General features: G+C 43.4%; 1 protein-coding gene across 4 annotated transcripts in view; it reads right to left on the bottom strand.

The window, feature by feature from the left end:
• The window catches only part of usp2a (ubiquitin specific peptidase 2a), a 47,816-nt gene that overhangs the window by 17,668 nt on the left and 12,009 nt on the right, over positions 1-18,139 (bottom strand). For 2 of the 4 annotated variants that reach the window (XM_061073002.1, XM_061073000.1), the window contains exon 3: positions 10,903-11,728. In XM_061073002.1, the coding sequence (XP_060928985.1) occupies positions 10,903-11,673 (771 nt within the window). In that variant the 5' untranslated portion in view covers positions 11,674-11,728. Of the gene's footprint in view, positions 1-1,178; positions 1,668-10,902; positions 11,729-18,139 lie in introns of those variants that run through there. The other 2 variants (XM_061073004.1, XM_061073003.1) reach the window with 1 other exon arrangement.

Genomic DNA, 18,139 nt, shown 5'->3' on the forward strand with positions numbered 1-18,139 from the left:
GACGATGAGCATGAGCAGACAGACAGGGACAGGAAAGGAGGAGCAGGTGGATGGTGCCAACGAAACAGAAAGCATGCCAAGTGTCCATGCCTGGCCGGCACTAAGGTGTATTTTAATGTGATTTCTCATTACATAACAGAAGCTGGCACACACAGCAGCTTTGGAACAATACAAACATACCCCAAAACCACATCAACAAATGGCAATAGCAGCAAGGCGTTCACAGAATCACAAGCCTCAAGTTACAGTTTAGTTACTAGTCCACCTTGGTTCACATAATTCCATTATCTGAAGGCAACAGTACCTTAAATGCCAGATGATTTTCTGTACATTCTGTACTCAGACCTACATTTATCTGTATATCACTGTGTGTGTCCATATGGAGACATCCAGAGGCAACTGCAAACAGCCTCCATATGCCAGTGCATAAATGAAGGACCTGTCACGATGGGTTATTTGTTTATTCATTTGCACAAGCCTACAGGAGGATACATAAGAGCAGTGTAGTAAGGGCAGCTGTAATGTATGAGGGGGATTAAACGGTGGTTATATAACCAGTGACCTGCCAGTGCGGGCCTGCTGATCCTGGTACAGCGGAGTACAGCGGCTTAAGAGAGCGGCTTACCTCTGCAGATGACACACTCCGCAAGCTTCAACCGACATCATCTTTCACAACATACATGAGCCTGTCTGTCAAATGAACACCGATGTCCTCTGTGGTTCTTTTCTGCCTTCAAGGATAATGTCCCCTTCTACTAAATCTGTCCACAATCACAGACAATCACCAATCAACCGCTAAATGCAACCGCTCAAATAGTATGAAGTTATAACCTTTTAATAGATGCAGCTTCCGTGAAGCATCACTTTATTCAGACTTTTCGCTCAGTGTTGTGGAGACATCAGATAATGGATACCACACACGCACCAGGCTGTGTGGTATATACGCTCCTCTATTGTACCTTGATTCATCATTACCGGCCATTCACAAATCTTCTTCTGCCCGTCAGAGCTCTGATGATGAGAGGGCGATCACTCTCAAAGCAATAGCTTACCAACCTCCATTCAAAAAATCAAGCAATTATTAACGGGATTTAACAGAATATCTTGATTTTTGAATGGAGTCTGGTTCCCCTCAGGGCTGAGATGACGGAATGTAGCCTCCCTTGGTTCTCTCTTACCTTGGCTTGGTTAATCAGAAGCCCCACGAAAGTTGAGACCAGCACCGAGCCCGACATGCTGCCCTTCCTCCGCATCTCCTGCTTCAGGAACGGGAAAGCGGCGGCCGGGGGCTCCTCGGGTACGGTCACCGTGTAGGACTGTCGCATGCTCGGCATGCTGCAGGCTGGCTGGCGGGGGAAGGAAGCCGATTACCGGTGCGAGGTATTCAGGCGACGGCGGAGGTTTCTCCCGGCTGCTCCCGCTATTTGGTGCCTGAACCGTTTACTATCGCAGGGAGCTGAATAAGACGCTTCACTCCGGCTCTCTGCCGGCTGGCATTCATTCATTCATATAACGGTACCGAGCTCACACAGCACGCCGAGGAGGAGACCCGTGGGTCTCCTTTAAATGGGTCAACTAACAGTGTACTGACAGGTAGAGAGGTTAAAAAGACCTGATGACAAAGGAGCAACTGGCCGCTTGGTCATCAGGTAAAACGGAAGCGTTCTCTGTCAGTAACAGCTCAGTAAATGGTAATAAACGTGTCTTGTGCCGTTTCACAGGACTGGAGATCCGCCCCCTCTGGCTCGGCCCTCAACAGACGTCAGAGAGCGCCTCCAGCCGCGCAGTCTACGTCACAGCCCGCTCCACGCTGTAACAACCTGAAGGACTCACGCTGAAGTCCAAGGAGACTTCACTTCATCCTCACTGTCATACTGACAGAAAGCATACACTCTCCTGGCCGCGACTTGTGTATATGCCACTATACATTCTGTTAAATGCGGTGAAACAGTATGTTAACAGCAGGGTGAGAGACACACTGACAATTAGGGTGTGTGTCTTAAGGCCGATTTATAGTCGGATTTTACGCACGCACGCATGCACGCAAGACACGCAACACGCCCCTCGCGTGCCCCCTCTTGCGGCTTGCGTGCGTCCGCCAATTTTTCTAACTATACGACAAAGCGACGCGAGCCTCACGCAGCCCGCAAGGCTTGTGATTGGTCTGCTAACTACTACTTATTACTACAATCTGGCCTGGTGGATCTAAAATTAGGATCTGCCAGTTCCCAAATGTGGGCCTTTAATGAGGTTCCCATGATTCACCGGCATCAACAGAGAACAGCGGTTAGCCAGTATTTTCACCAGGCTATGTCGTAGTAAAGGTCGGCGCATGCTTCTGCAGCGGCGTCTGCGGCTTTTCACGCAGTTGTGACGCAGGACTCGTTGTCATTCATGGTTTTCCAAGCGCCGCGCGTGTTGCCATGCAATTCCCCGCCAGAACACTAGGCGGAGTAATGTTTTTTGTCAAAGTCGGCTCTTCTTCGTGTGTGGCACGAAGAAGAGCTGTTTATTTACATCGCCGCGGCGGCTCCTCATAGCCTTTTTCTGGCGGACGAATCCACCGGTCAGTGACGGGTTATACTAGTGGTCATAGTTTCGGATCTGTTCTGCCAAGTGCTCTTCTATTTGGTCCATAATAGTTCTTCTAAATCTTCCGTGGTTTCCGCCGGTATTATCGGGCATGAATCCGAAATGCGACTCCGGAAATGATGTAGTTAGCAGACCAACCACAGCCTTGCCAGCTACGTGACGCTTGCGGAGCTTTGCTGTCTAGTTAGAAAAATTGGGCGACGCACATAAGCACGTAAGAAGGGATACATAAGTACTTAAGGGGCCCTTATGCTTCCGGGCCCGTGAAAACGCAGAAGCATGCGCGGGCCTTAAGAGGATGAAAAGAAAACCAAGGTTTCTCCAACATCTATAAACATGTATATAGACTCTTAATCAAGCCATGACACTCAGATTAGTCAGAAGTAAAACACATCAATACATACAATTCATTAATAGATAGGACGCACTAATCATTATATACGTAGTCCACTATATTTAATTCACCATTATATAGTGCTGTCTGAACATAAAACATAAATATCAAGCTGGAGGATACCAAAATGCTCACTTCAGATGTGGGCATGTCTTCTTTTCTAAATAAAAAAAGATGTGCTGTTGCATCCGTTTTTGGTAAATGAGGGTTACATTTCAAAATTTTGGACAGCCCAAAATAGAGCTGCTTTCACTTGGATGACCAGTTACTGATTTTAGCTGAACTGAGGTCTGTAGTGACAGAAATGCAACTTGTCCCTAGTAATAATCTCATGACCCAAACTCAAGTGTGTACACAACAAACAGGCCAGAAGCACATTCCATCACCAGGCTCCACATGTGTGTGTGCGCGTGTATGTGTGTGTCTGAATGTCCTGAATCCCCTAGGTGGAAAACTACAATATGAGAAGGGGCAAAGAGTCAGTGTTTGTATTCTGATATCTGATGCAGAGAGCTAAGCGGTCTGGTATAAAAATGGGACAAAAGCAGTCTCTAAATAATGTTATCAAGAAAACGTCAGAGTGCAAGCACCAAGGGATAGCTGTTCTAGTCCCTAAGCTAAATTAGACTGACAATCTCTTCATTCATGTGTTTAAATTCAACCTTGCTACAACATGTTGCTTTGGAGGGCAATGAAAACAATTCATTGTTGCATTTAAGAAACCTAGGCCTCCATTATACATTCCTACAAGCTAAATAATCTTCTGTTAAATAATCCCTCATTTGGAGCATGCGGGAGAGTTCAGGAGAGTATGTGGGAGAGTTCCTGAACAGAACAAAGTCTTCTGTGTCTCAGTTCCAGAACAGAACGAAGTCTTCTTAGTTTGCAGTCACACAACTTCTAGTTGGCAACATAATCAATAAGCAAGCAAAATTACCAACCTGTTAGCATGTCTAACTGACCTTTTTAATCAACTAGACCAGTCATTCCCAAAGCCCCTGGTGGGCCGTGAAGCCACTGCAGGTGGGCCGTGAGAGGTCACCAGAAAATAAATAGATAAACGCCTTAAGTATATTTAGTTACGACTCCCATATGTTTGTCTTCTCCATGCTATTCTTGTTGTGCTCTGTTATACAAACAGCAAGAATATATTTTTAATAATCCACTATTTGCACCTCATGTTTTTTTCTACATTGGTTGCTTTGCAAATTGTTACGCTTAAATGTGGATGTTATTGGATTTGCACTGCATATGCCTACGTTATATACAATTATTTTAGCTATAAAATGTATAATATGTTTGGTAATAGATAATTATAGTCCTGTATGTGGATCATATAGTTGTGATTAAAGGTGTGGGTGGGCCGCACACATTTTTCATTTTTCAAATTGGGCCGCGACATTCTTAAGTTTGGGAACAGCTGAACTAGCCTAAGTCATGTCCGATATCTGCTCGCACTTCAGAATTATTTGTCTTAATCAGGGGATTTCAAAATCAGTCACTGTAGATCCTCCCCCATACATAACTGAGACCACTGTGGTCCCCCATGCACCCTAATTAGACAGTGAAAAGGTGCAATTTTGAATTGTTAATGTTTTGTCTACAAGATACATTAACAGATTTGATATATTATATATATATAGAATGAGAGAGAAACGTTTCCAGTGCATTATTAACGAAAATAGTATTGGCTGAACAAAGTTTACCCCAGAGACTCCAGAAGTGCTGTGTGGACTCAAACACTTCACCCACCCCTCCATCGACATAGTGGTGAGTAGATAAAGAGTGAATTTAAAGTTTTAAGGTGCAGCTTATCTCCAGGAAAATGTAATTACAAGCGATATCCATAACAACCAGGACATTTCATTTGATGATGAACATCATGGAAAGTGGTGGAAATAACTGTAAAAAAACCTACAAAATGGATAATTTTCGTAATATTTTTCAGCCACCTGCTATTTCCAAGGTCAATTATTAACACTCTATATTTCCATTATGGCTAGGAATAAAAGGGCTTCACCTGGAGTAATGAAATCATTGTATCCGAGTGTGGGGCTGATGGGGGAGCTGACCCATGACGCACAGCTCTGGATTTATTGCTTTATAGTCATCATTAGCATTCACCTACAATAATGAGCTTTGGGTGGTGACCAAAATGGCCAACATAACAATCCTAAGTCTATGGCTAGACTCACTGTGCATGAGAATGTGAGGATGTTTGTAATAGAAGAGAAAAGGTCAACCAAGCACAGATCACCACATAGTGAATGATGATTTCTTGGCGTATAAGCATGGTCCAAAAATAAATGTTGGCAAATTAAATGAATTAGTTCCGATGCCAATAGCGGGTTGCTGACAGGGGCGTACCTCACTACAACAAATACCGCTAGAGTTGATTGACAGTGTTTCTCAATCCTTTGATTAACCCTCGCTGTCCACCATTCGCTATGGCTTGACACAAGAGATTAGATGATACCGTTATTGGTGCCAGAGAACTGTGTCAAGCTTAACATAGTAGTAAGCACTAAGGAAGTCTGTGGGTATGTGGCGGCACATTACCAGTGTTATCAATGTTTCTGCTAGTCACTTTTCACCATGGTAGCCTGCCACCACAAAAATCAATCAATCATCTAATCCAAGTGTTTACCCCAGTAGACAGAGATGGAACATGAATTAAGGATGGAGTTCAAGGAGGGACAGATGAAAAGAGAGAAAAGAGGAGGTAAGGAGAACAGCAGAGGAAAGGAAGAAAAGATAAAAACCACAAAACATAAGAAACCGTTTTGCTTTTTAAAATATGTATTAAAGATGTTCTTCATGAATCTTTCAGTACGCGCCCATCAACGGCATTTTGGGCAACCAGTTGTTGGCAGGTTTTGGATTCTGCCTAGAAGCAGTATTTCCAGATGTAGAGAAAGTCAAAAAGAACCTGTGGGCAGCTGCATCCCATGCACTCACCCTCACCCTAACATTTATATGAGCAGCTCGGACAGATGCTGTATAATAGACTTCAAAGCACTTGTACTACTCAGTGTGTGAAAAGAATAATGACCACTCACTGACCCTAAAACTCCACCAGTCAACACCATCCATGATAACTGTTCACAGCTACTAAAAGTACTGGCCCTTATTTGCAAAATAACAATGCAAAGGTCCAACCTCACAAGGACGTTTAAAAAAAAAAAAAAAATCCAACCATAAGCTGTCTGAACAATTGAGTTCCAGTCACTCTATAAATATTGTTGACTCAACAAAAAGTCGAGAGACATAGCCTAAGCAGAATGAACTCTGGCATAATCAGTTTTCACTCAGGCATGTCACCCTCTCCCTTCACTGGCTGCATGTGTGGAGGAGCCAAAGAGTAAAAAGTGTGACTGGATTTGAGGTGAGTTATCACTGTACCTTGACTAGATACCAATACACAGAGTTGAAATGAGCCTCCACTGATAGTGATTTCTAGCAGGTTATTAACAAGCCAGCAGAATATCTAAAACCTTTAATTTGGAGGTAGATCAGTTAACGTATAATATTGAGGGTAACATCTCAATGCACAGACACACAAGAGGCACACAGCTGCAGCACATGGTAGGTCAAAGTGTTGGTAATAACGGCAAATAAGTATAACTTACTTGAGTTTTTTTACAACATGTACTGTGTGTGTAACTTGCACTGTTGAACTTATTCTTAGCAATTTTGAGATCTAGTTATCAGTTAGCACAACAGGTAGGAAAGTTGGCCAGAGCTTAAAATAAAATAATGTAGCAATAGTTTTCTATTGGGCTCCGTTGGTAAAGCAGTGTAGTTTTTGACAATACTAACAGCAATCTTACTCACGGGCTGATTCACCGGTTAAGTTGTGAACATTAACATCTGCCTTGTGTCCTGTTCGTTCATTGACTGTGAGCACAAAAGTCAAAACCCACTGATGCAAGACAGCAACTACTAGCAGTTAGTAAACAAGCCGTATCTAATTATTTTACATACAAGTGATTCTGAATTAAAAAACAAACAAAAGAGATGCTTCACAACGCAAAAAATAAGACTATGCTGCAATACAACTCTGTCAATTGTTTGTCTATTAGTAGAGCCGAAGAAATACTTACATCAAATGTTTTTTATGTGTTCTGGTCTGATTTGAATATTATGCATGGAAAACAAGGCTGATGATAGCCATTTCAACCAATTTTTCTCACTCATAAACAAGGCACAGGAAGAACTGGACCATAAGGCATCAGCGGCTGCTATTTGTGTACTGTAAGCTTCTGAGAAACTATCAGGATTGGGTTTACCTTGCTTCGCCAAACCTATTTAAAGACACATTTCAACACTGGCACGAACATGTTTAAACATTCATATTACAACCAGACATGAGCGGTTGTTTATTTTCAAGTTTTTCTCTTGTTATACTGCTGGTACTGGAAAAATGAGAGCATAAAAGGATTGAGACTGAAAAAATATGTGGAGAAATACTTGTACATATTTGATTAAAATTTTTCAATTCTATTTCTGTTTTCTCAAGCATAGTATATATATATATAGAGAGAGAGAGAGAGAGAAAGAGAGAGAGTGCTGTATATATTCTGAACCTGTATATCTGTATTAATGTATTAATTCTGAAGCTGAAACTATTTTGTTTGCTTGTCGCTTGTGAATACATATTCATCGTGTATGACAATCACCTAATATATTTGGGTTCAATCTCAGTGTCAAGAAAACAAGACACTGTCCTTTGGGACGTGCTGCCCCCGGTCTGAAGATGCCTGACCTAATATGACACCAACTGGTGGTCACAGTAGCTGTCATTGTGACGCTCATCAGTCACGAGATCATTCCTGACGTTTTATTGCCCCCAATATGTGTCGGACATTAGGTACGCATATGGGACGCATATCCGTTGTCACATATAATGTCTATAATTACGCACACATCTATTAGATCATCATCCAGTACAACCATGAGGTTCATGTGTAAATCAAAGGAGGGTCACAACTCTACATTTTCTGTGTTGAAACAACTGTTTATTATAGTTTGGATTAATTGAGTCATAATACTAAATACAGATATGCCATAATGTCCATTAAAGTTGACTTATTTTACTTAACGGATCAGATGAGAAAATTGATAGTTTCCTTGTGTCTATAATTTAATGTGGCTGGATACAGTTCGGGCAATGGTAATGGTTCGCCTGGCAGACATTCTCTTCTGTTTGTCTACCTGAACCCTGACTAGACAAAGCCCACCCCATAACTCACCCTAAAATGGTGATGGTTATTATTTAGCAAGATAGGGATGTAGTTTAAGTCAATAAAATAATCCATAAAAGCAACACGACGGACTATTTTAAAGACATGAAACATTTGACCTCTGATAAATGAAGGGAAACTTCATAAGCAACAATATGCACAGTTTCTCACTTTAACTCACTGTCAAGTTGTGCTGCCAGAGCTTTTCTTAGTCTGGTATGACAAATGATGATATATAAAGATTGACGACCTTCTGCTCCCTAAACTGAAGCCAAAACATCTGGATTGCACCCTGGTGGCTGGCTGCAATATAACTCTGTGCCCCTCTCATTAAATCCCCAAAATATGGTTATTGTCATTATAGGACGTTCATACCATACTCAACTGTTTTAATTTTCTTAATTAGTTATTTGGATCTAAAAACATTGTGAGATATCATGATTGACAGCTGAGATTGACCCGTGATTGGTAGCCTCTCTGATCATTACTGCCTACACCCTGGCTCAAAAAAGTCACCAGCACAGGATGGCAGCACCCATATCCAAGATATTTTGGCTTTATGCTACAGTGTGAGGAACAGGAGATGCATCACCCATCTCTTTATTCATATGACCGTAGCTTATTGTGACAGAAGGTCTTAAGAGTGTGATATCCAACTGTTGTTGATACATTAGCATTCGCTTGGGGTTTATGTCAGAGTGCAATATTAAACAGTCTCTTCTTGTCTCACATACATTCACTTTCGAAAGAGTGTTTTGCGCAAAAAAAACAAATCCTTTTTATCCTGCAGTGGTTAATTTTTGTGTTTAGTACAACACCTCTTTGTTAATCAATGGGTCATTCGGAGGTCTCGTGGTCAAAAAAATATCTTCATCTTTATCTCAGGAGAACTGAGGATTTTGTAACTTGTAGGTTGTGTTAGGTCACATTAATCTTTGCATGAATGGCGACTTGTATGAGCTAAGAAGGAGGACCTGGATAACTACAAAATGTGCTGTTGAATTAACTCTTCCAAGGCCAGTCAGTTAGTACTGTTTAACCTCCCTTACTTGATATGCTTAAGTCATTCAAGTAAATAGAGCAGGTACATATCATTAAAGTAATGACACACTTATATGTAAATTCTGTTTGAAAAATTATAAAAACAAGTCATTATAAAAAATAAAATATTTCTTATTAATTATCTGTCAATCCACTAGATGTTTCAGTTCTATTGTTACATTGCACTGCAAAAATATTATTCATGCTATTATACCTTATGTTTTTTTATTGCTGTTTTATATCCTTTATGCACACAATGCATTGTGATGCATTAGAAGCACAGGAAGGTCTCATCTCAGAGTGCACTTTAAATACTAGTTAGTTAACTCATGGTAATGAGTATAATATATCAGACAAAGAGGAAGACTGATTCTACTGAGGCCTCAAGAGTAACTCAGATACTTATTGATGATTTCAGCCCAAAAGGCATCACAGGCAAACTTTACAAGGACTTCACTTCAATGAATGCAAATTCAACCAATTTCATAAGACAACACTGTGAAAGGGAGGCAGAGGGAGTATTCTTCAGAGTAAACATGGCTTTGAGTATGGGAAACCCAGTCTACTTTAACAAACTCCTTGTTTTGAAAAGAAATCTGATCTGTGTCTCTATTTCCTCCGACCAGAAATCCAAACTAAGTTGGTGTCAGCACTCCTGCTGGAGGGTGTGGACCAGGTAACATACATTATTATCTGATAAAGTCTATACGTTAATCCTTTTTAAAAAGGAGTCCAACTATTCTCAGAGATTTTTAACTTTGAATATGATTTCTTTTTTGCCTTATTCCGACTTGGAAATGTTCGTAAAGCTTGTCCTATAATGTTCTGTAATGTAATGTAAAAAAGCATTAAAAATGAAAACAGCAGGTACAACAGAATATGCAGTAAGGGCCACATTCAGTGTAATATTATAATTAAGGTGTTTGATCCTATGTCTGAAGATTGTGTTTGACTACTAACAGCTTCAACCCTATCGTAAATGCAGAGAAAAACACTCAAAAACTCTTTCATTATCTCCCCCCTTCCAGCCACTCTCTAGTCCTTTTCCGCTCATCTTAACAGGTCATCAGGACTAATCCAGCAGGGGGAAGTGGGTCAGTGATGCTTTCTGACCTGCATAGATGAAGCTCAGATCATTAATACTGAGCTCAGGGATGAGGTTTGTGGCCTACAGACCCAGCTCATCATAACCCCACAGCAACATGTGAGCTGGTTAATTGCTGGGTTAGAAGGGGCCAGATATCCATGCTAAAGCTCATTTGTCATATAAGCATGGAACTACTTACGTACAGAGGTATAATGACTTCCGGTTTGTAAATGATAGGACTGGCTGTTGTATGTCTGTTTTACTGATTAGCTCAAACTGTTTACTAAAGTACATGTTAAAAGCTTTTGAAAGAGTGACATGCCTGGTATATAAATTATTGTACAACAGAACTGTATCTGAACAACAGTGTCCTCATTTTGTAAAAGCAGTACTCTCATGAGACACAAAGCATTGTGGAGCTTCAAATTTAGGGTGCCTCTGTGGTGATGGCTGCAGCTGGGATTGCATTTAGCTTGGATACTGGATACTGACCCCCTCTAGAGCAGTGGAACCCCACAGATCAAGAGCCGAGGACCTTATCTTACCGTAGAGTCCCTGGTTGGGGAGCTGGACAGCCGATTACGACTCGGCTCCCATGTCGAAGAGCTGTATGCTCTGCTGCTGCTGCTGCTGCTGCTAAAGGCCTCCTGGTTGGAGCTCCGCGACAGTGCCTCCTGAGTAGAACTCCGCGACAGGCCTGGGTAGGTTGGGCGTGAGCTAGTGGTGTACGAATCGGCCACTTCACTGGCCCGATTGCGGTAGCTCCGCAGGGCACTGGTGGAAGAGGACGGGGTGGAAGAAGAGGTGTCCTTGAAGCCCAGAGAGGCCAGATCCCTGCTCAAGTCAGTCTGAGATACAGATTTACGTCGGTTGAGCGAGATGCTCGAGGCCACTGATGAAGAGGCGAGGTAGCTGGGCTGGGCCGAGGATGAAGAGTAGGATCTGTAGCCGGTGTAGACCGACCCCCCACTCAGCCCAGACCCTCCATAGCTCTTGACGGGGGTTCTGCTCAGACTCTCACTCCGTCGGCTAATGCTGCTGCTGCTACTTCCGAGGATGTCGGTGCGTGGGATGGTTCGACCCCGGTCAATGTCAGGGTCTGAGGAAGTGCTGTAGTTGCGGCTGCGGGCGGTAGAGCTGCTTAGATAGCTGGAGGAGTAACCTGAGGAAGAGGAGGTCGGGGACTTGTAGGTGGAGAGCCTGTCCTGGTCGCTGTATGAGCTAAGGCCCGGTGTCAGGGAGGAGGTGTAGGAGCTGTAGTGGCTGGTGTAGGACGGGCCAGCGTAACGCTTGGCGGTCGAGGAGACACGGGACATGCTGCTGCTGGTTTCTCAGCCACAGGGAGGCAGAGCCTCTGGAAGACTGCATTGACTGAAGCCACAACAAAGACACACCAACATTAGTTATCAGCAGCAATACTTACAGTGCAGAAACTGAAATGTACAGTGCTGTGAAAAAGTATTTGCCCCCTTCCTGGTTTCTTATGTTTTGCATATTTGTCACACTTAAATGTTTCAGATCATGAAACCAATTTTTATATTAGACAAAGATAACCCGAGTAAATATAAAAAAATATAAAATGCAGTTTTTAAATGATAATTTAATTTATTAAGGGAAAAAAGCTATCCAAACCTACCTGGCCCTATGTGAAAAAGTAATTGCCCCCCCCCCATGATAAATCATGATTGAATTGTGATTGACAACATTTTTTGGAAAGCTGAATTCAATTTCACTAGCCACACCAAGGCCTGATAACCGCCAGACCTGTTGAATAAAGAAATCTCTTAAATAGAACCTGTCTTACAAAGTGAAGTAGGCTAAAAGATCTCAAAAAGCAACACATCATGCCTCAGTTATGGTCAGTGTTCGTGATTCAACAATAAGAAAGAGACTGGGCAAAAATGGAATCCATGGGAGAGTTCCAAGGCGAAAGCCACTGCTGACCAATACAGCATTTCATAAAAACAACATCATACCAACAGTCAAACTGTAACGGATCGAGAGACTAAACCCCCCCCCCCCCCCCCCCCCCACCGGAGTGTTGTTTGACAGCCGTCGCCGGATGATGACGTAGCGAGCGACGTCAAGCCTATTTATTGGTGGAGAAGGAGTCGCAAGAGAGAGGAGAAAGCGGAAGTGCGATGCGAGTCGAGAGCGGAGGAAGCTGGCAAAACAGCGTGACCACTATAGCGGAGGAAGTGAAAGAGAGGCAGTGGAAACCCTCGAAACTAAGGAGCGGACCTCGGAGAGAGACTGAGTAAGCCCTGGCCGGTCGGCGACTGCGGAGTCACTGCCGGTTGAGATCGCCGACTGACTGACTGGCGGACTGACTGACTGACAGACTGACGCATGCGCACATTACTGACATCCCTTTTTGGATGTGGACTATTTGAGTTGTGACATTTCTATTTTTCTGGGACATATCCTGAAGTGGACTCTTTTTGTTAGAGGTTGTTTATTGTTTTTCGAATGGAACAAATTTATGTTTCCGTCTCTTCAGAGGAAAACAAATAAGAGACCCATGATTCAATACTTGTACATTTCCTGTGTGTTTGTAATATGTATAGTTAAAAGTCATATCATTGGTTTTGGATCATTCATATTTTGATAAGTTTCCTTTTGGTTATATGTGAGAATAACCTTTGTGTGGCTTAGTTAATTAATGTAAATAAAATATTGTCAGGGCTCTCCCTGGCTGGCACCCCAGAAAGAAAAAATAAACTTAAGCCGTCACATAAATAAGTGGCACCCCAGATGGGACCCAAAAATCCCTGTTTTTGGAAAAAATTATAATAATAGTAATAATAAAATAAATAAATAAATAAAAAAAAAAAAAAAAAAAAAAACAACAAAAAAAAAAAAAAAAAAAAAAAAAAAAAGGAAAAATATATAGATTCTTTGAAAGGGAGTGAACCAAAAATGGCTGAAAGCACATGGAGCTTAGGCAACCTTCTGGAAGAATCCTACATCTGCCCTCCTGGGAATGAGGAGAACACTGCAGTAACCAAGTACACTCTATTGGAAATGGAACTGTGCGAGGAAGCCAAACTGGGTGATCCATTGATTCCACTACCACTGGACAATACTTCTGGGATGGAAAAGAACTACGACGAAAAGAGCAACCAGGTGTTACATCCACTATTAACATGACCATCCCTGAGATAGTTTCTGCCCAGCATGAGCAGTTAAAAAAGGACTCAAAGCTGGTTTGGGGAAAACCTCGGAGGCAATCACATCAGCAGGACAAATACAGATGACTGAATTGGAGACCAAAATGGAAAAACAATTTCAATACATCAACCATCAGCTTACCAGTACCATCAATTGGCGTCTCAAGCAGTACCATGCGGAACTATTGAAGGATCTGAAATCTGTCCTATCTCCGATGGCCACTGCACTACGGCATCTGGAGGATGAAGTGACTCACTGTGCCGTGAATGTCAGTGCCCTATCAGGGGAAGTAGTAAACCTCCAGAGCTTCCAATCAACTTCACACTCGTCCTCACTGGTCAATGTATCGACCCAAACGCTCTCAATTAGTCAGCTACCACCTAGAGTCCAGGTTCAGGGTCCACATCAACGCCTACAATCCACCATGTACACCGATGGCCATGAAGAGGACCTTAATTCTCCAGGCCTACGAGAACAGTGCATTGAGCCAAAAAGCTTATATCGTGGGATAAGCCCAATTAAAATGCTCTTTCCAATGTTTGGGAGATTAGAAGACACACAAGACCCTTTGTTGTATCTGGAGAAGTGCAATAATTTTTTGGCATTACATCCCCTTACTGATGCAGAATTAATTGCCACGCTTCGTAACGTACTACATGGTACAGCTCGTGATTGGTGGGATGTTGCTAGGGCTGAAATTGCCACCTGGACAGCATTTGAAAAGCGGTTCCGGTCTGCATTTCTCTCTGAAGATTATCAAGATGAGTTAGCAGAGAGAGTCCGGACCCGTGTTCAAAAAGAAGAGGAGTGTATAGGGGATTTTGCTTATATGTACCGGTCCCTATGCAAAAGATGGAACCCAAATGTCACTGAGCAGGAAGTGGTCAAATTAACATTAAAAAACATCAACCCTAACTTGGCTAGTCAATTAAGAGGCAGTGGAGTAACAACTGTGGAAGCATTGGTGCGTCTTGGCCAACAATTGGAGAAGGACAGGGAAAATCAACGCCACTATGAGCAAAGGAAGAAACTGATGCAGAAACCGCTAAAACCAGATATAGGTTCTCCGCCCCCTCAGACCAATCCAGCTGGTGCGACTCAAGTTTACTGCTGGCGCTGTAAAAACTCACATGCTCCATCATCATGTCCCCACTACCTATCGGGGAAGAACAGATTCCAAAAGCCGTCATTTCCCCTGACTAACCAAAATCCGCAGAATATACCAGCACATCCCACTCTTAATGCATTCACACCCTATGGGGAAAACCCTTTCCCTTCAACATCAACAGCACCCTGGCCACAGCAGTTAGTGCTTCCTGTCATGGTTGATTCCTGGAGAGGAACAGCTATTTTGGATACTGGCTCCTCCTATACCCTCATTAACGATAACCTGTGGAAGGACGTGCGAGGACATGATGCTGTGCTACAACCCTGGCAACAAGGCCCTTTGTATCTGGCGGATGGCTCAGGAAGATACCCCCTGGGTTGGAGTGAATTAGAGCTCAATGTCCAACGACAAACTAACAAAGTCCCTGTCGTGGTCCTGCCCTCTTCAGGCCTTGCAGTTCCTGTTATCCTGGGTCTGGATTTTGTTTCCCTTTCCGGGCTACAGTTTGATGTGTCGGAGAACACTTACTGGTTCAAGTCCGCTTATAAGCGAAAATTCAACTTTCTAAAGGAAGGCGTAATACTCCCTGGAAACACACACCCTCAGGTGTATTTCTACTCTGCTCTATCCCCTGCCACGGCGTTGGAAAACTCATACTCCGTCGGTTCGGTAGAAAATGGGCTTAATGCCATTGTCAAGTCTGCTCATCTGGGGGAGAGAGGGAAAGAACAATTGTATCACCAACTTGAAGGGAACCCGGATGTCTGCACCAGAAAAGTTGGAAGGACAAATATATTGAGGCATAAAATCTTACTGTCTGATGACTTACCAATCAGACAGAAACCGTACCGCTGTTCACCTGGAAAACTGCTAGAAATGAAATCACACATTGCGGAGATGCTCTCAGATGGAATTATCACAGCTTCCACATCACCGTATGCGGCTCCAGTCGTGCTGGTACCAAAGAAAAACAACCCCCGGTCTCGATTCTGTGTGGATTACAGGAAGGTCAATGCCGAAACAAAGACAGACGCTTACCCCATACCAAATATACAGGAAATCCTGGAATCACTGGCTGGATCCTCTGTCTTCACCACTATGGATTTAAACGGTGGTTACTGGCAGGTGCCTATGGAGGAAGCTAGTAAAGAAAAAACTGCCTTCATCTGTCCATTTGGGTTGTTCCAGTTCCAGGTGATGCCTTTTGGATTGAAAAATGCCCCTGCTACGTTTCAAAGACTTATGGAGTTCGTTTTGGGAGATCTGACAAGGAAAATCTGTATGGTGTATCTGGATGACATTATTATACATTCACCTTCCTTCGAGCAGCACTACCAGGACGTTCAAGCTGTGTTGGATAAGTTGCGAGAAGCGGGCCTGACCCTTAATATGAAGAAATGCCAATTCTTCAGGACTTCTCTGAAATTCCTTGGTCACGTTGTTTCAGTGAACGGTGTGCAGGTGGATGAGGATAAGACCAAAGCAGTACAAGCATTTCCCACGCCAAGGAATCTTAAAGAGCTGCAGAGGTTCCTGGGAATGGCTGGGTGGTACCACCGTTTTGTTGCAAATTTTCACAAATTGCTGAACCCCTTAACGCCCTCAAGAAAAAAGGTGCCAAATACATCTGGACCTCAGCTTGTCAAGTGGCCTTTGAGACCCTCAAGCAGCATCTTGCGTCACCACCAATCCTTGGCCACCCTGATTTCAGTCTGCCCTTCATCGTGTACACTGATGCTAGGGATGTTGGAATTGGGGCGGTCTTGGCCAAATCAACTGGACTGTGGAGTGAAAAGGTCCTTGCTTTTGCTAGCCGCACCCTGAACTCTGCAGAGAGAAACTACTCCACAACAGAACAGGAATGTTTAGCAGTTGTCTGGGCTTTGGAGAAATGGCGCTACTACTTGGAAGGGAGAATATTCACTGTAGTTACAGATCATTCTTCCCTAGTATGGGTTTTTAAAACACAAAAACCAAGCACCCGGTTGATACGATGGGCGCTGAGGCTACAGGAATTCACCTTTACGGTTGAGTATAGGAAGGGGAAATATAACATTGTTCCTGATGCCCTGTCTCGAGCTCCTGTGGACGCCGAGCCCGGCCAAGTCCCTATTTATGCCACCATACAACCTGCCAAGAGGGAAATGGCTGAAGATCTGCAGATATCAGATGAGGTTATTTGGAAAGCTCAACAGGCTGACGCTGATATTGGGCAGCTGTATCAAACCATCCTGGATTCTGGTGACCAACTTGTGAACCCAACCACTAAAGTCACCATTATAGAAGACAAAGTATACAGGGTGACACAGCTTCCTCATAAAACCCTCTACCAAGTCTACATACCCCCACCACTTCGCGAACAGCTTCTCCACCTCTTCCACGACCATCCACTTTCAGGACATCTAGGAAGGTACAAAACATATAAGAGACTGCAATCCCTTGTGTATTGGCCCAGGATGAGTCTGGAAGTAAAAAATTACGTCCAGTGCTGTCAAACCTGTCAAATCCAAAAACCTGAAAATCGAAGATGCCCTGGGAAATTACAACAGACCACTGTCAGTCGCCCATGGGAAATGCTAGGGGTAGACATCATGGGACCCTTCCCTAGAAGCTCCGCCGGCAACCTTTACTTACTGGTTTTTGTTGATTATTACTCTCGCTGGGTGGAGTTGTTCACCTTACGCCGGGCCACGGCACAGACTGTTTCTCAGGTATTAGTTCGAGAAATACTCACTCTTTGGGGAGTGCCGGACTATATACTTTCGGATCAGGGACCCCAATTCATCTCGTCAGTATTTGGGGAAACCTGCAGAAAATGGAACCTGAAACAAAGGAGAACCACACCATACCATCCACAAACCAATCTTACAGAGAGAGTAAACCGGAACTTGAAAGCCATGATTGCCTCCTATGTGGAGAGTGATCATAAAACCTGGGACAAATATTTACCCGAGTTCAGGTTTGCCCTCAACACCGCTGTCCACGAATCTATTGGAGTGACCCCGGCAGAGCTCAATGTTAGTCGGACACTTAAGGGCCCAATGGACGCTGAACTAAACCCACGCTTATGCACCCCGGATGAATCTGCTTACCACCAGATGGATCAGATATCAGGGCTGCAACAGTTGGTGACCAAAACCCTGCAAAAAGCGAAAGCGCGCCAGAAGCTCAACTATGACTGTTATAGGAGAGATCAAATGTTTGCGGAAAGAGACAGAGTCTGGTTAAAAAATCATCCCTACTCAAAGATGAGCCAGTCCTTTTCTTCTAAAATTGCTCCACGTTGGAAGGGCCCCTACTGAGTAGTGCAGAGAATCAGCCCACTGACGTACGAAGTAGTCCTGGAGGAGTCTGGAGAGGATCTCCGCGTTGTCAACATTGCCCAGCTCAAACCGTGTTATCCAACAGCTCTGGAGTTGGAAAAACACCAGCAGAGTCGCATCAGGGAGATCTTTGGAGAGGAGTCTGGGGATGAAGAATTCCTTGGGTTCTAATACCTAGGA

The sequence above is a fragment of the Limanda limanda genome, chromosome 6, assembly GCF_963576545.1.
Source record: "Limanda limanda chromosome 6, fLimLim1.1, whole genome shotgun sequence".
Lineage (NCBI taxonomy): Eukaryota > Metazoa > Chordata > Actinopteri > Pleuronectiformes > Pleuronectidae > Limanda > Limanda limanda.